At 43.5% G+C, this 17,033-nt stretch overlaps 1 protein-coding gene across 1 annotated transcript in view; it reads left to right on the top strand.

The window, feature by feature from the left end:
* Scgn (secretagogin, EF-hand calcium binding protein) overlaps positions 1-12,123 on the top strand; it is a 37,996-nt gene extending 25,873 nt beyond the window's left edge. The window contains exons 7-11 of the mRNA XM_055614497.1: positions 107-162; positions 4,394-4,439; positions 5,049-5,108; positions 6,539-6,607; positions 11,568-12,123. Of these exons, the coding sequence (XP_055470472.1) occupies positions 107-162; positions 4,394-4,439; positions 5,049-5,108; positions 6,539-6,607; positions 11,568-11,696 (360 nt within the window). The 3' untranslated portion in view covers positions 11,697-12,123. The remainder of the gene's footprint in view (positions 1-106; positions 163-4,393; positions 4,440-5,048; positions 5,109-6,538; positions 6,608-11,567) is intronic.
* The last annotated feature ends 4,910 nt before the right edge of the window (positions 12,124-17,033 follow it).

The raw sequence follows: 17,033 nt of genomic DNA, 5'->3' as shown, positions 1-17,033 counted from the left end.
AAAAAAAAACAAAAAAAAAAAAAAAAAAAAAAAAAAAAAAAAAACCTTTTAGGATCAATTCCTGGTGTGAGCATTTGTCACATCTACCTTGCGTTCTGCCTTTCAGATGAAGATCTTTGACAAAAATAAAGATGGCCGTTTGGATCTTAACGACCTGGCAAGGTGAGTGGTGCAGAAATGGAGGCAAATGCACAAGTTCCTGTCCAAGGGTCTGAGGGTAGCACACTCACATCCTTTGAAATCTGGGACCCACTCTTGCCTGGAGTCTAAGAGATCACAGTCATCAAATGCAGTGCTTCCGGATCACTTTGAGTAATAGATTTCTTTGTGAAGATAAAGCTCCATGCTGCCTAAATACACAGTCCTTAATTTTTTTTTTTTTTTTTTTAAGATTTCATGGACAGGTCATGGGTGGATTTTGTCCTCAGAGGCCAAGCATTCATGGTCCCACATCGAGGTTCCAGGACCAAAGTAAAACACGAACAAACAAACCCCCTTCAAATCTGAAATCTAGCAAAACAAAAGCAATGATGATGATGATGATGATGATGATGATGATGATAAAATAAGTGAAAGAATATTGAAGCTATTCACTGACTTTGGAAATGTTTAATTGTTAATTCAGAACAAAAATCACAACTGATTGAGCTTCCGTAGAACCAGAGCTCTGCTGGCCTTTGGGGGCTGGCTACCCTCTGTAGTTCCCAAAGGCTAGGAGGGGAGGAGGGAGGATGAGAACAGGGGCAGCAGAGTCCACGAGTCTGTGAGGTAACTTGGGGTTGATGGGTCACTGTGTGTACTGATATGCAGCTTTCCATTGCTACAGTAAAGTGCCAGAGGTTAGAAAGAGGACACATTTAATTATTTCACCATTCCAGAGGCTGGATACCAAAAAAGCATGACGCAACTTCTAGAATTTCCTGGCCGTGTCACACATGGTGGGGACATTTAGATGTTGTGTATCCTTTGGGTGGTCTTCCACCTTTTCCTTGTTCTTGACCTTGAACCCATGGTCTTTGCATATGCTAGGCTCAGGGCCTGGTCCTGAAGGTTTTCTGTGAAGAGACACACTACAAAGACTGTCTGTTGTCAGTCCTGATCAGAATATTGACTCTGACACACTGGATGGATTTCCATGTCTCCTAGGAGCACTGTGCTTCTAAGTGACTCTCCCCAGGACCTTCATCTTAATTTTGGTCACTTTGATCCAAAAGGGACCCTGTGAGACCAGTCACAGAGAAATAAAGTGATTCTCCCCGACAGAGCCCAGCAAGTCTTGTTTCTGCTCCCTCCATCTCATGTGGTTTTCTTGAGCATTTGAGGCATAATCCCCACCCCATCCCCTGAGCAGAGGTTAGAAAGATTTGTCACTCGTCAGAAGAAAAGTTAGTGTCCAAAAGACTCACCGAAGCCAGGACAATATGGGTGACAGCAAGAGCCTTTGCTCTCGTTGCTCCCCCACTGATGTCTGCTTGTCCTCATCTTTTCATATAAATGGGGCCAGAGAAGGGAGCTCAGTGGTAGTGGGCCTCAGTGCCCAGCATGCATAAGACTACAAATTCAATTACACACATAAGCACAGAGCAGGCAGGGAGAGGAGGGAGGGAGGGGGAGAAAGAGAGAGAAATAAAGGTATAAATGGAACCATATATTAACTTTTATGTCCAGCTCTGTCACTTGCAATAATCCTTTGAAAGTCCTCTGTAGTGACTGACCAGGGACCCACGTGTTTATGGCTATGGTTGGATACCGTGCTGGGCACATGCCATATTTTGCCTCTTCATCAAGTGACATATGTTTGGGTTGTTTCTACTCTTAGATACTGTGAACAGGACAGCTATGTGAGTGTGATGAGCCTTTCCCCTTCGTTATATTCTTGGAAGTAGAATTTTGGTTCATGTGGTAACTCTATATTTAATTCTTTACAACGTTTTCCAAATGGAAACACTAGTCTCCATACTGTTTTGATTGCTAGAGACTTGTGGTAACTTTTTAAAGCGTACAGTTCCTCCATTCTTGTTCTTTTTCAAGATTGTTCTGCCGATTCTGGGCCCATTTGCATATCTTAATATAATTTCAGGATCAGATACTCAATTTCTGCATAAAGGCAACTCAGATTTCCATGGATTCTGTTCTGAGTTTGCTATTTAAATTGGGAAATATTGTCATCTTGACAATATTGCCTTCAAGTTTACAAACAACAGTTGTCTTTCCATCTTTTCAGGTCTTTAGTTTCTCTAGAAGATATTTCTGAGTTCTCAGTCTAGAAGTTGAGCCTATTCTTGTTCAGTTTCTCCTCAATTATTTTATTCTTTTGGATTTATATAGGTAATGGTGCTTTGAATTTCATCTTAGGTTTTGTTTGTTTGTTTGTTTCTCTGATAGAACACCATGACCAAAAACAACTTAAGAAAGGATTTATTTTTGCTTATGTTTCCAGAGAGATAGAGTCTAAAATGTCTAGGAAAGCATGGCAACAGGAACAGAAAGCTGGCTGATCACATTTTCATCCATGCACAGGAAGCAGTGAGAGAAAACAGGAAGTGTGGTGAGGCTACACTTGCTGTTACTCAAGATACTCAAAACACACCTTCAGTGATGTGCTTCCTCTAGCAAGGCTGCATCTCTTAAAGATTCCATAACAGATCTCAAACAGCACCACTAACCTGGGACCAAGTGTTCAAATACAGGAGCCCATGGAGGGACACTTCGTATTTCAATCATCATAGCTTTGTTTTATTTTCTTTTTCTTTCCTGCCTCCCTCCTTCCCTCCCTCCCTCCCTCCCTTCCTCCCTCCCTCCCTGCCTCTCTTCCCTCCCTCTCTCCTTCTCTCCCTTCCTTTCTTCCTTTCTTTCCTTTTCTTCCTCATTTATTTCTCCCTCCTTTCCCTTCATTTCTTTTTGTTTTTGATGGTGGGTTTCTTTATGGAGTCTAGGCAGACCAGCCTTAAACTCATGCTATTTCTGTCTCTGCCTCTAGATTGCTATGGTTATAGGTGTGCATTTTTGCTTTGGTCATTTCTAGGGACAAAAATGCAAACAAATGTTCTGTGTCAATGGTTTCACCTATAATTGTGCTGGTTTTGTTTATTAGCTTGAATAGGTTTTTGTTTGGGTCTTTAGATTTTATTGAAGATTATGCCACTTGCTAATAGCAATAGTCTGTTTCTTCTTTTACGTTTTACGAATTTCTACCTTTAAAGGAGCTGTTAACCCATACATGTTTTGATTACTGATGATGTATGGATTTTGCTATTTTTCTGTTTTATCTGTGTCATTGTTGCTGTTCCCTTCTAGCTTATAGTTAAATAGATTTTTTTTAGTGAACTTTTTTTTTTCTCATTGCTTCTTTCAATATTTACATCTTTTGTATTATTTTCTTAGTGTTTCTCTGGGGGATTACCATTAACAGATTGGATTAATAGAAGCTTAATTTCAATATTATAGGAAATTTGTGCTTGTTTATAGTTCAAATTCCCCATGATTTTTATATTCTCCAAATCACATAATTATTTGCTGTCTACCCATCAACACCTATTTATTTTCTTTCTCTTTCTCTTTTCCTTCCTTCCTTCCTTCCTTCTTTCCTTCCTTCCTTTCTTTTCTTGATAGGCTATTACTGTGTTCTTTAGGCTGGCTTTGAACTACTATGTTCAAGGGATCCTCCTGCCTCAGTCTTCTGAGAACCTGGCAGTATGTGAGGTGCCTGGGGTACATATATGAGTGACCCCAAAAATTCTACCAGAGAACTCCTTCAGCTGATAAACACCTTCAGCAAAGTGGCTAGATTAAAAAAAAAATCAGTAGCCCTCCTGTATACAAAAGACAAGAGGCTGAGAAAGAAATTAGGGAAATAACACCCTTCACAAGAGCCACAAAATAACATGAAGTACCTTATTCTGGTTTCTTGAGACAGTGTCTTTGAAGTCCAGGCGGTTTCAAACTCAAGAGTCTCCTGTCTCAGTGTCCAGAGTGCTGGGCCATCAGGCCTGCATCACCATTCTGTGCTAATTCCACTGATTTTACAGAATAAGCACTCGCCAGACTGCTGAAGGCTTCAGGTGAATTTTCAGAGTTCCACAGATTTTGCTCTGACCATTCTGTCCCGTTTTCTCACTGCTTTTGTGGGGAAAACTTCCAGAAGCCTGTAGTCTCTCATTTCTCACCAGGAAGGGTCTTTATAGCTTTGTATAGTGAAGGCTAATCTCTAGGAAAGTTTGCCCATTGCTCTCAATGAATTTATGATGTAGAAATTCCCATAATTCAAAGCACCTGTACATTTTTCAGGATAATGTGGAAACCGTCAAATTTTTCCTCCCCAGAGCTGTGCATTGGCCAACTGATGGGAACACTCACAGAGGGTCACATGGATTTTATTCTTTTTCCCATCTAGGATTCTGGCTCTTCAGGAAAACTTCCTTCTTCAATTTAAAATGGATGTAAGTGGTGACTTTTCTCTTGATGGGTTATTCCTACCCTTCTTCCTTTATGTACCTGGAAAGATGGAAGGAAATGAAGGTAAATTAGTTATTTTTGTCTTCACTATGATAAAATACCTGGCTAACGTAAAGGGAGGAAAGATTTATACTGTCGCATAGTTGTAGAGATACAGTCTGTCCTGGCCTTTGTGGCAGGGGAGGTTCCTGGTGGCAGGAGCAGCTCATAGCTGTGGAAATGAGAGCTTGCATACATCTGAGTAGATCAGGAAGCAGAGCTCCAGGAGGAAGTAGGGCTGTGCTCTAAAACCCAAGGACTTGCTACTTGGTGACTCAGTTTCTCCAGAAAGGCCCCATCTCCTAACAGCTCTACAACCTCCCAGTGTCTCCCGTGCAAACACATGAGCCTGGGGGACACAGTTCCCCTTCCAACTCTAACAAAAGACATCCGTTTGTCTTTTAACTCTTTTAGTCAATACTTGACAATACTCAAGGTTGAATCAAGGACCTTTAGGGTTATTGGTCCAAAGTCTATACAGGTTGCCCAACATCTGGTAGAGTTACACACCAGTGGCTATGCATTGCTGGACTGACTGTTTTCTTCACACCCAGGCCTCTTCTACTGAAGAACGGAAGAGGGACTTCGAGAAAATCTTCTCCCATTATGATGTTGTGAGTGCTCCTCAGGCTGTGAAGCCATCTTTGGGTAGAAAGTTTGTTCCTATGTGGCAAAAGCCTGCTGACAAAATCTAAGGACACAATGAATTGTCACCCCATGTTTGTTTGTTAGGTCACAGGGTCCCAAACTTCTCTACATAACTTCAGATGAGTAAGTAAAGAACGGGCAAAGCTGATTAATAGTTGAGCGGAGAGGAACCCGTAATGTGTTTTTGGCTCATAAAACTATGAGAAAGGTTCTCCTTGTAAAATAAGACACCCAGTTGTTGTGTGTACAAAAAGATATGAACCAACAGAAAAATCCTTCCCATACAACCAAAGGATCAAGGCAAAGTCCTTCCTGCCTGATGTAAAATGGCTTCTCTGGTAGAGTAATTCTTCAGGTTCTAGAACAGCAATTGGCACAAGGTTGAATTTCTAGAGATCAAGTTGGGATAATGTGAAAAAGAGGGAAAATCAGCAAAAAGGTGGGAAAGGCTGGAAGAGCCCTCTCCATGAAGTGAATGTCCCAGAACACCAGGGCTGCATTCTGAACAGCACTGTGGCTGGGCGAGGCAGCACTTCATGTCAGTCGTGTGACCTGGGGGAGGTACCTCAGCTTCTTTATTCTCCCTGCCTTTCACCCTCCTATTTTCAAAGCTAGGGTGTTTCCAGATAAGAATGGGCGTGCTGGAGCTGTAAGAGCTAACTGACCTACCTTTAGCTTCTGCAGAAGAGTTCAGCCTGCAGCATGCCCTGCTAGCAAATCCAGCGAAGAAAGCAAAATTTCAAAACGTGTTAAAGGTTGAGGGTAAAGAAAACACCAAGAGAACTATGGGATCCAGGGGCTGGTTCGCACCTCTAGTCTTAGAACTCAGGAGGCTGAGGCAAAAGGATTTGCTGCAAGTTCAAGACTAGGGTGGATTACAGAGTGAGACGTTGTCTTAAAAATGAAGAAGTAGGAAGGGGCTAGAGTGAGGGCTTGGCGGTTAACAGCGATAGCTGCTCTTCTGGAAGACCCATGTTCAATTCCCAGAATTCTCTGTCTAAAGTTTAAACATTCAGTAATCATCAAATAATTGTTCAGCCATAAAGCAAACATTTTAACTGTTCAGCCTGTCCTTCTAAGGGTGATTGTGGTGCATTGAGCACTTACCTGAACAGAAGACAGAGTGTGGGAAGCAGATGTCAGCAAGTTTCAGGTCAAGGCTGTTTGCCAAGGGGCTCTGAGATGTGCTTCTTGTTTAGAGCCTGGACGCCGTTGAAAGATTCTCGTAGCTCACGCAGGGCATTCATATCCTGTGAAGATAAAAAGCAGAGCTCTTCATTTTTAAACTGGTTGGCAGTTATAAATGAACACTGATTGGCCGATTTGTCGAATTTATCCTTCAGCTTTTCGAATTAAGAAAATGGTATTTGAGTGATTGGATCTTTTTATCTTTCAGAGTAAAACCGGAGCCCTGGAAGGCCCAGAAGTAGATGGATTTGTCAAAGACATGATGGAGCTGGTCCAGGTGAGTGCATGAGGCTGGGTTATTCCCATCATGCATTGCGATTGACATTGTGACAAAACGCATTGTGACAAAATGTATTGAATGATGCATTGCATCATTCTGGGTATGAGTGAGGCTAAAGAAGATTAATACTAGAGAGATAAGTGTGGGGACAGTTCCTGTTTCATAACCATTGATATTCTGTGAGACTCAGCAAATCCCTTTCCCCTCCCTAAGATCACATGAGTTAAAATAATATGTAGTCAACACAGAAGCGTCTTTTAACCATCATTTAAAAGTCAATTACTTTACCCAAATAGCCCAGTGTCACTGTGTATTTTTCTTTTTTTTTTTTTTTTTAGTTGCCCAGGTCTTTTCCCCCCTCTACTTGCCTCTCTCAGACTTAGTTATTAAATAACTACAATTTTAAATTTAATTTCATAAAACCCGCCTTTTTTTTTTTTTTTCATCGAGGGCTTTTCAAACACCTGGCCCAGGATGGACACTTACTGTTAGGACATTGCTGGGTCTTGGACTGAAACGATTTGGGTTTTACTAGAACACGTAGTCATCTTCTGTGGGGTTGACAATGTTTCTAAAAAGGCAATCTCCTTCTTTTGAACTTTACTCTTTGTACTGGTTTATAATCTCCTTACACAGACAATTCCAGCTTCTCTTTTCCCAGGAAGCAGCGTAGCCCGTGGATTTAGTAGTCTTTGTACTTAGCGATTACTTTGAAATACATTATTAGATGAACAATGATTGCATCCTGGTTGTTCCAGACAGCAACAAATTATAGTAACCATTGTTAGTTACTTTAAGTCTCAGAATTATTTGCAAAAATGATTAAAAGTACAAACCCTTGCAATAGGAAAGGTCCAGCTATCACTTTTTGCACAGATCTCCAGGAAGTTGGTTGGCATTCTGTGGCTGAGCAGACACAGGCACAGTTTCGTCTGATGTCTACTCAGTATCGTTGGCACATCTTTTGTGGCTCCCAACTTATCATCCGCATCCTCCCAGCAATCCCTCAACTGCACTCCCCCTTGCCCTGTGGCTCCTGCTGAAGATACCACAGGCGTTTCTCCACCAAAATAAGTGACCAATATTTGTGTGGTGTCTCCTTTGAAATGATAGTTAAAGGGCAACCCCATTTTGTTTACTACATCTTCATTAGCTTAATTAATAGAAACAAAGAAATCATCTCTGGGATATTAAAGTTTCATGGCCGATCAATTGGCCCAACTGGAGTTTTAGTTTACTCTGATGGACTGAATGGAAGGAGATACTGCCTGATTTTGTCTATGTCCCAGAACCAGGGTCCTGACAGAGTGCATGCTGGGGCTTTTAAAATTAGGCAGAGAGCTCGCTCTGTCATTCCGTTCATGGTCCCCACACAGGGATGACCATCACACATGGAAACCCAACGAGAGCTACTCTGAATCCCTCTCCTGTGTAGAACTTGGAAAGTGCTCTCCTGACATTCAGTGTCTGATTCTCCTTCTCCCACACCTCCTGCCATCAGTTCTTCTCTTCCTTCTTTCTTTGCTTGGAAATTGTTCTGCTGACGAGACACAGAACATGGCGGACAGTGCACTAGCATCCCACTCCAGATCAGCTGTTCATGAGCTTGATGTCTGTGGACACGTTTCTCAAGGGTTCTGCTGCCTGGCCAGGCACCCACAAGAGGTGTCCGGTAAGACCCGCTCCCCAAGGATCGGTGGGTGGAAGCTCTGAATGCTGTAGACAGCTACCACAGTCCCTGAAGACAATATGACTCCCGGAAGGAACAGCCTTTGTTACTGTTTTAGAACAAGGTGACTATTATCACTTGAATCCGTTTCCAAGCTGGAAAATTGCAAACATACAGGAGGAAGTTTTCCAGAAGGAATCTTCAGCTCGGCGGATGACCATGTCATAGAGAATAATCCTGTTTAAAATACCAGTGTGCCAAAGGCATGCAAGAGAACCTCGAGGATGGGATGGCGGTTTCCAAGAGCACCTGACCCACCATAGTTTTAAACTGTTTGCTTCCTTTTCTGATTTTAAATTATCTCTGCATATAAAAATATTGAAGAGCCAGAGAAATGTCTCGGCCATCAGGAACACTTTTTGCTCTTACAGAGGACCAGAATGTGGTTTTCAGCATCCACACACCCACCTAACAACCATCCAATCATCTGCAACTCCAGCTCCGGGGGATACGATACCCTCTTCTGTCCTCATTGGGAACTGTGCACACGCATACATCCCGCGCACAACGTATGCACACACACACTCACACATACACACACACACTGTACACGCAAAAATAAGTACGTCCTTAAAAGTTATTAAAATTTATCAAAAATAAAGTGAAATTTAAGAAGCCAAGGAGAATATAGGCTAAGAATTCCTGTTCTCGGCTGACTACCTAGTGTTTCCGGCCCAGGTTCTCCACTGGCTGACAAGGTCATCATGGGTATCGTCTAGCGTCTGCAGACCTCAGCTTCCTTTTCTGCTTTTCTTTTGCTTGCCATACTGGGGATTGAAGGCGGGACCTCCCACATTCTAAACAAGCACTTTGACCCTGAGCTAAAGGCCAAGCCTGTTTTTATTTAAACTTTGAAACAGAGTCTCACAAAGTTGGCTAGGCTGACCTCGAGTTCCATAAATAGTCCAGGCCTGTGGTGTTCAGAACATATACAGAGACTTGGGCACACTACTGGCTGGTGGGCTGGACATTGCCTTTTATTCTTTCAGGGGATTTGGGATGCAAAATGGATGGGATGTGACGAAAGCCCGAAGATGACACTGAGGGACAGGGTCACTCCTAACGTAAATTCTCAGACAGAAGCAAGAACCTGCTGTGGGCATGCATGAGGGCCAGGGAGCCAATCACAAAATACCTCAATTCCCAAGGCTCATGAGAGGCAGGCAGGGCAGTAGTTTTCAATCAGTTGTCCCGGGGCTGGTCTCGGGAAGTCCTCTGAGGTAGCTGAGAAAAGATTTACTTTTAAAATGAAAGCTTATAGTATGATACTGGGCTGCCTGTTTGAGTCAGCGTTCTGTCTCTGACTCTAAGACACCTGTGTGACAGTAGCTAGGTTAGTCTCTCTGGGTTGTAGTTTACTCATCTGCGAGGAAGGATGAAACTGATGCAATCTCTCATGTTTGTTCTGAAGATTTGAGCTGATATCTGTAGAGCCGCTGGACCAGGAATCTAAGCACTCTCGTGTTATGGACTTGCTATTAAGACAGTCTTAACCATGGGGGCCCTATGACTTCTGTGTTTTACCTTCAGTGATCCAGGGATTGTTAAGTAGCAATATTCAGCTTTCTTAACTCATGGTGAGATGCCCAGAATTAAAAACATAACTCAGATGATCTAGTGGAATTTTTCGTACAGCCTCCCTCCCTCCTTGCTTCCCACCATCCAAACCCTCCAAATATTTATCATTTACTTGAAAGAAATAATTATTCTGAAACAAATTATATTATTCTTCAATTAGGAAAATAAAAGTTAGAATAATTTGAATGAGGTTAAAACTCCAGCAAATAATTCATGCTTAGGGCTGAACGTCTAGCGCTCCAGTCTTCCCTAAACATAATATTTGCCCTAAAGGGACTGGAGTTGGGTGTCAATTATTGGAGAAAAGCTATAGTAGTGAGTTATCAAGTGGGCTGAGAACTAGCCATCCACACTTTGCATATGGACAACAGTAGAGTTCTATATGGCTCTTCTTGTGCAGCTTACTGTAGGCCTCCAAGCCACATTTCTTTGAGCTTCACACACCCACACACCCACACACCCAGGAAACTATACTGTTTGGGCAAAACAAAAGGAACCCTGTAATAACGCATTTTATTTCTCTCCTACAGTCTGTTGGTTCAGGGTGCTTCCGACAGCGGGGAGAGGTCCCCGGCTTCTCCTGACCCTTGCCCAGCCTGGTGCTCCTTCACTTTCTCCTGCTCCTTTCTCTCCTCCTCCCTTTAAGGCCACAGTGAGGAACACGTGCAGCTCACATCTCCCTGATGGAGTCTTGATTAGCATTAGCGCTCCTCTCTAATCCCCCCATTTGGGAATGGAAGGTTTTACCCCCTAAGGAAGATGTTTTTAGAGGTTTCTTTGGAAGTAAAGAAAGCCTGGGTCAGGGCTGGGATGGGGGATGGGGCGTGCTTCCCAGGGGCTGGGAAGTCTCTGGAGGGAAGCTGCCTTTTTCACTCTTGAAACTACTCAAGTAATCAAGAAGAACGGAAATCAGATCCTCTGATTTTCTTCTCTTTAGACATCAGCTTTCCGGTGCAGACACAGCCCCACCCAACCCCCTGTAGTTTTCCCTAGAGCCATGTGAGGTGGTAGAACCAGGGTTCCATCACCCTCCCCTGGAAGAAGGCTGAGCTCTCTTGAGCCTCTTTCTTAGCCTGGGCAGAGGCTGTCACCATTTCCCTCGTGGGCAATTGTGAGGATGACATGAAGTGTCTGAGTCACTCTGGCACTGTGTCCTGCACAGCCAGGGAGTTTGGAACGCTTCCGTGGAGTGCGGGTATCACTGTCCTTCCTTAGTCTGGAAGCATACTTGGAATAGATCCTCAGTAAGGCTTTGATATAGAACATGGAAACTGGATTTTCATTGTGTATGAATCAGAGGCGATAAACGTTTATGGATAACGGTAAAGCATCTTCCCTCATTAGCATAAGCAACAAAGACTCCTGTCATAGCTCCCTGCTTTTGGGCAAAATCTACTTGCTAATAAGGCAGGCTTTCTCCAGATACGGTGGGAGGCAATGTGGAAATAAGACTTTTAAAATGTTTATTTGTTTACCTTGCCTGAAGGGACAGGCTGAGAAATGGAGCCACTGCCAGCGAACATTAGGAACTTGGGTGGGGTGCGAAGGCAGAAACTGTGCCTGGCTCCTCCCGGCCCATCCTCAAAGAGGGCACCGGAGTCTGGGACTGCCACTGGCCTTCTGAATGACCATGGCTTCTCTCGTCCTCAGCCCAGCATCAGCGTTGTGGACCTTGATAAGTTCCGGGAGATTCTGCTTCGCCATTGTGATGTAAACAAGGATGGGAAGATCCAGAAGTCTGAGCTGGCACTGTGTCTTGGACTGAAAATAAACCCTTGATCCCCAACTGCTCTGCTCTCTGCTTCTATGTCTGTGCTCTTGCTGTGAGAAGTGTGTTTTTGCTTTGCTCTTGGGAACCCAGTCCACGGACCTTCTTGCTGATGGTGTGGTACTCTTTGGCACTTGGTGCCTCCAAACGCAGTCACGATCCTGTCCCATAGGAAGCTCCCATATAGCTTCTTCTGTGTTCTCTCCTTGACCTTGGCTTATCTCCTCTGGAGACTCAGTTTACCTGCTGATCCTCCTCTGCTCAGCCTTCCCTATCACCCTGTGGTGGCTAGGGAGAGCCCCATCTACCATCTCCTGTTTGCCCTTAAGCTTTCTGCTCAGTTAGCGTGTCCCCTGTGCCATGCTGTCACTTCTACAAATATGTCTTCACGTGGAAATAAATCTGTAGTCAAGAATAAAGATGTACTTGAGTTGTAAACTTTGTAATGACTTCATGGTTTTTGGAGGAGGGTTAGCGGAGGATGAGGGGAATCATCCTGAAGTAGTTGCTGGCTGTAGAGAGCTAGCGATAGCCAGTCCCAAATTATTTTTTTTTGGGGGGGGAGGGGGATGGGAAGAGCAGAACATCCTGGATCAGGCTTCATTGTTTTGATTCTTTTTTGAGGTAATGTCTCCAGGGGATGCTGGCCAGCAGCCAGCCTAGCTTCATGGCTGCACTCCAAGTAGAACGAGAGACCCTGTATCAAAAAAAAACAAGGTGGAAGGCATAGAAGAAGGAATCTGATGTTGACCTCTGGCCTGCGCATGCCCATGTACCCACAAGAGCACACACACAGAAATAGTAAGTCATCATGGTTAGTGTGAAGATTGTATTATTTGCCAAGCGACTGAGTGAGCATTTCATAAGTGTAATGTGCCACACAAGCGTTACGTGCATAGGGGCAGTGAAAAGAAGACTGACTTTGACCCACCACCATATTGTTCCTTTGCTCCATCCCTGATTCAAAAAACCTTAAGTGTTCTCCCCTGCAGCCAGCCAGCAGCAAGTTCCTCACTGGTCTGGACATTAAACATTTCTCCTGGCTGTGAGTCCTGACTTGATATGCTTGCAGTCACCTCAGAATTCATTCTTGTGTTTAACTCATTTGGCTTCTATGCATATTTCTTATTCCCATTCTAAAAGGGTAGCGAGTCTCTCCGGCTTCTTCTTGAGACTCACAGTTAGCACCAGGAATCTGGGATGAGAGGATACACATGCACCAAATATCACCAACTCAGCCATCATCACAGCAAAGTTGTCATCATCATCTCAGAATTTGTTCTGCTCCTATTTAACTCACTTCTGATTCTTATTCCCAAATTTGAAAGAATAGTGAGGTTTTCCAGATTCTCCATGACACCTGCATTTAATGCAAGAAACCCAGGGACAGCTGGAACATGCCCTTGTGCAGACGCTGCAGAAAGGGGCTGTCCATCTTGCTGGAAAACTTCATTCTTAGCAAAGGAGGGGTTGTGCTGAAGGTGCCATTATAGTTTCTGTTTTACAAACTAGAACATTTGGTAGGAAAGACAGTAAATGGATGTCTAAGGTCTCTTAGCTGGAAAGTGACCCAGCTCACCTCTAGCTTTTGACCCAGGGCTCAAGTGACTTTGACATAATGGCTTAAACATTCTTTGCTTTCAATCAAGGGGTAATTGTGGTATGTTTTAAACAGTAGTAACTGTTAGCTCGGGCAGGGACTATCATGGAGCAAATTGAGATACTCCAGGGGCGAAGGCTGAGAGTCATAAGGAACACATTCTATAATAAAGAAAAGTTGATCCAGGATTGGTGATGCAGTAGCTGAGGTAGGGGGATTGCAAGTTCAAGGCCTGCCTGGGCCATGTAACAAGTTGAAGCTCAGTTGGAGAAACTTAAGGACATTGTGTCTCAAGATACAATTAAAGATAGGGCTGAAGATACAGCTCAGTGGTCGAAGAGTTGTCTAGCATATGTGAGGGCCTGGGTTTCCTACCACAAAAAGAAAATGGGCAACCAACCAACCAACCGAACAAGAACATGTTAATGCAGCATTTAAATGAGTCACAATGTACAAAAACCCAGCATGAAAAGTGTATCACCAGGTTATATAAATACAGGGTCAGTGTTCTTGACTTTTGTTTCAGATTCTGGTGAGGTAGGTTTGCCTTTGGTGGCAGGTGCTGATTGTGAAATTTTAATTTTAGGAAACAACTTTGTGTTTCCTGGTTTCTTTCTTTTTTCGAAAAAAAAAGATTTACATTTATTATTGTGTGTGAGAGAGAGTGAGATAGAGAGACAGAGTTTGTGCACATGGAGCAGCGCCCATCGCAGTCAGGAGAGGGCATCAGATTCCCTGGATCTTAAAGGTGTTAAGGTGTCTCAGCCTCCTGAGGTGAGTGCTGAGAACGGAGCTCCTCTAGTAGAGCAGTATGAGCGCCTAACTGCTGAGCCATCTTTGCAGCGCTCTCTACTTACTTGTTAGTCACCAAATTACTAATTTTGCAGACCCCATTGTCCTAGTGCCTTGGTCTACATAAATCTTCCGCAATTTTCTGTTTCAAAAGCTTTAAAGTTTAGTTTGCTGAGAAGATACAGAGGGAGAAGAGACTCAGGGGAGGAGAAAGCAGCGGACCTTGGAGAAGTCCGAGGGCAAGCTGAGTTCCTTCTTTCCAAGTAGAACAAAAGAGATGGTCCTGTCTCGGAATAACAGAGTAAGCTCCTTAGGCCTCAGAGCACTGGAATCACAGCTTCATCAAAGGACACTACAGAAACAGCACAGTTTTAGAGAGGAATCCTGGATGCTCCCTGTTCTCATGAAGATTCATTGTGTTCCAAGGATGACAAAGAAGCGCTAGAACACCCAAACATTATCATCCCCATCATTCCCATCTCGCCACCACCACAATCAGCAGCAGTATCATTTTCAACATTATCACCACCGGCAGCAGACCCGTCAGCACCACAGTCAACAGACACCATTAGCAGCAGCAGCACCATCGTTAAGGAGCACCATTAGTGTCCACTGTCATCACCAGCAGCATCAACATCATCACCATCACGAGCATCATTAACATCAGCATTAGCATCATTACAGCAGCAGTAGCAAGAGTACCATCATTTTAATCATCATCATCGTTTTTCTATCCAAATGTGACTCCCGCTTTTAACCAAGACACTGAAGAATCATTTTTCTTTCTCTAGTTTGTGGAGTACAGACGGAAGAACAATTGAGTGACAGAATGTTGAACGGGGTGGTGGCGAGTCAGTTGTGTTGAAAATCCTCCCTCGGCGTCATTTACAAATCTGTGTCACTCTGAGTCAGCACTGTTCACTTCATGCACGATTATAGTAATCCTGGAGCAAATGTTAGTACTGTAATGATGTTGCTTTGCCGAGCGACCATCTGAGAGCCATTCCCAGTTGCTACATCAGGATCACAGCATTTGTGAAGTTCCAAATTACTCCAGAGATGGGAAAGGCAGCATTTGCTCAGTCATCAAAGAGGGCAGCCTGCAATTAGATTATGCATGCTGTCAGCAGGGGGCTGGCAGGCCTACTTCACATGCGGGGGGGGGGGGGGGGCGCTGAGGATGACCTTTAACAGATGCAGAGTCTCAGTATAGAAACCTTCGAGACTGGAGGAGATAATGAGGTACGTTTTGCAGCCAGCTGATTCATGTTTTTCTCTGCTTTATAAGCATGGGGAAAGGGTGTGTGTGTGTGGCTGGTTGGGGGGGGAGGCTTCCAGATGTCATTATTCCGATCTCTTAAAGGAATCAAAAGAGTCGGAATCATTTGTATTTGGTGTTCCCAGAGATTAACTGAAATCACACACTTTTGCTAGTCCTCTGACCATTTTGTAAATATCCATCTGCTTTTAAAATTTTTTTCTTGACCCCAAGATTTTTGTCTGACACTTTGGGTAAACAGATTGGTCACACCTAATGCAAAGCTTTGGGTAATCCAACAAGTGTGTAGGCTCACCTACAGGTCTGGTCTACTTGTTACAATTAGTTCAACCTCTTCCTCTCCCACCCCCATCCCTGACAGCAAGCTAAACAACACCAAACCTTTGATTCAGGGAACTTGTATATTCTGTATAATGTGGTCTCTTATTAAATTTTAGGAGAAAATGTTATTCTGGGAGTTCAGAAAAGGTGAATGACTCCAATGATGTAACATGATGGTGCCAGGATCTCTGCTGAAAAGCATAGCTACTGTCCTAAATGTGGTCAATGTAGTTTATTCATTTACTTCTTTATTGCAGTTATGGGAATCCAACCCGTGGCTCCAAGTGCTAGGCAAGGGCTCTACTACTGATATCATCAGTAAAAAAAAGACCACTTTCTTCTCAGCACGCTCTCCTCTCCTCCATCTGTACGGTCTTTCCAGGAGCACGCCTGCCATACCTTATGTACTGCGTTTCAATAAATGCTATCTCCGTGTGTTTGGTTCTGACTCTCCTAAACTCTCTGATTCCACCAGGCAGGAGAGTCACATCCAGCATGTGCTGGTTGGTTTTTGTCAACATGTAGGTGACAATTAATATTTACTATGATATATCTTCTGGTAAAGCTTGCTGTTAATCCTAAACAGCTGTATAACCAAATCACTACACAGAGACTGGGTTTATTTAATTAACCTATAACACAATGCTGGGCAATAGTTACTCCATCCTAAACTTCCAAGCCCTCATAGTTTCCTAACATTTAGATTTTACCCATTGTACTTGCTTTTTGTGAAATCTTAGGTCTGGTTCATTCTCCATGTCGTTCCAAGATCTCTCTCCAGCCCTGCTCTCCTAGCTCTGCCCCCACCCTTTTGCCTCCCACTCTTTTCCTGTTCTCTGGCTCCTCCCCTCTCCTGCCTACTTCTTCTTCTCTATTGCTCAACATTGTGGCTGGTTGTTTTATTTTGGATGTTTACACAAAGTTGAGACAGGTGATACTTAGAATAAGTATCACAATGCAATGTTCAGATTGAAACTGGAGAGTGGGGGAGATAAATCAGCATTTGAATGAACAAGGGTGAGGTATATACATTTCAAAAGAACATTATACCAACATCAACATAACTCAATCCAGAGTCAGTTGGAAAGAAAAGGTAGCATCAAGTGAGGACTGGCCTTAGACTGGCTTGTAGGCATGTCTACTGAGGGCATTTTCTTGATTAATGATTATTGTGGGAGGATCCAGCACATTGAGGGCTGGGTCACTGCTGGGCAGGTGGTTCTATAAGAAAGCAAGGTGAGCAAACTATGAAGATCAGGCATCCTCACAGTTTCTTCTTCTTCTTCTTCTTCTTCTTCTTCTTCTTCTTCTTCTTCTTCTTCTTCTTCTTCTTCTTCTTCTTCTTCTTCTTCTTCT

Source organism: Psammomys obesus, unplaced genomic scaffold (genome assembly GCF_907164565.1).
Source record: "Psammomys obesus unplaced genomic scaffold, mPsaObe1.curated_primary_1811, whole genome shotgun sequence".
NCBI lineage: Eukaryota > Metazoa > Chordata > Mammalia > Rodentia > Muridae > Psammomys > Psammomys obesus.
This window is presented reverse-complemented; position numbering and strand designations above follow the sequence as displayed.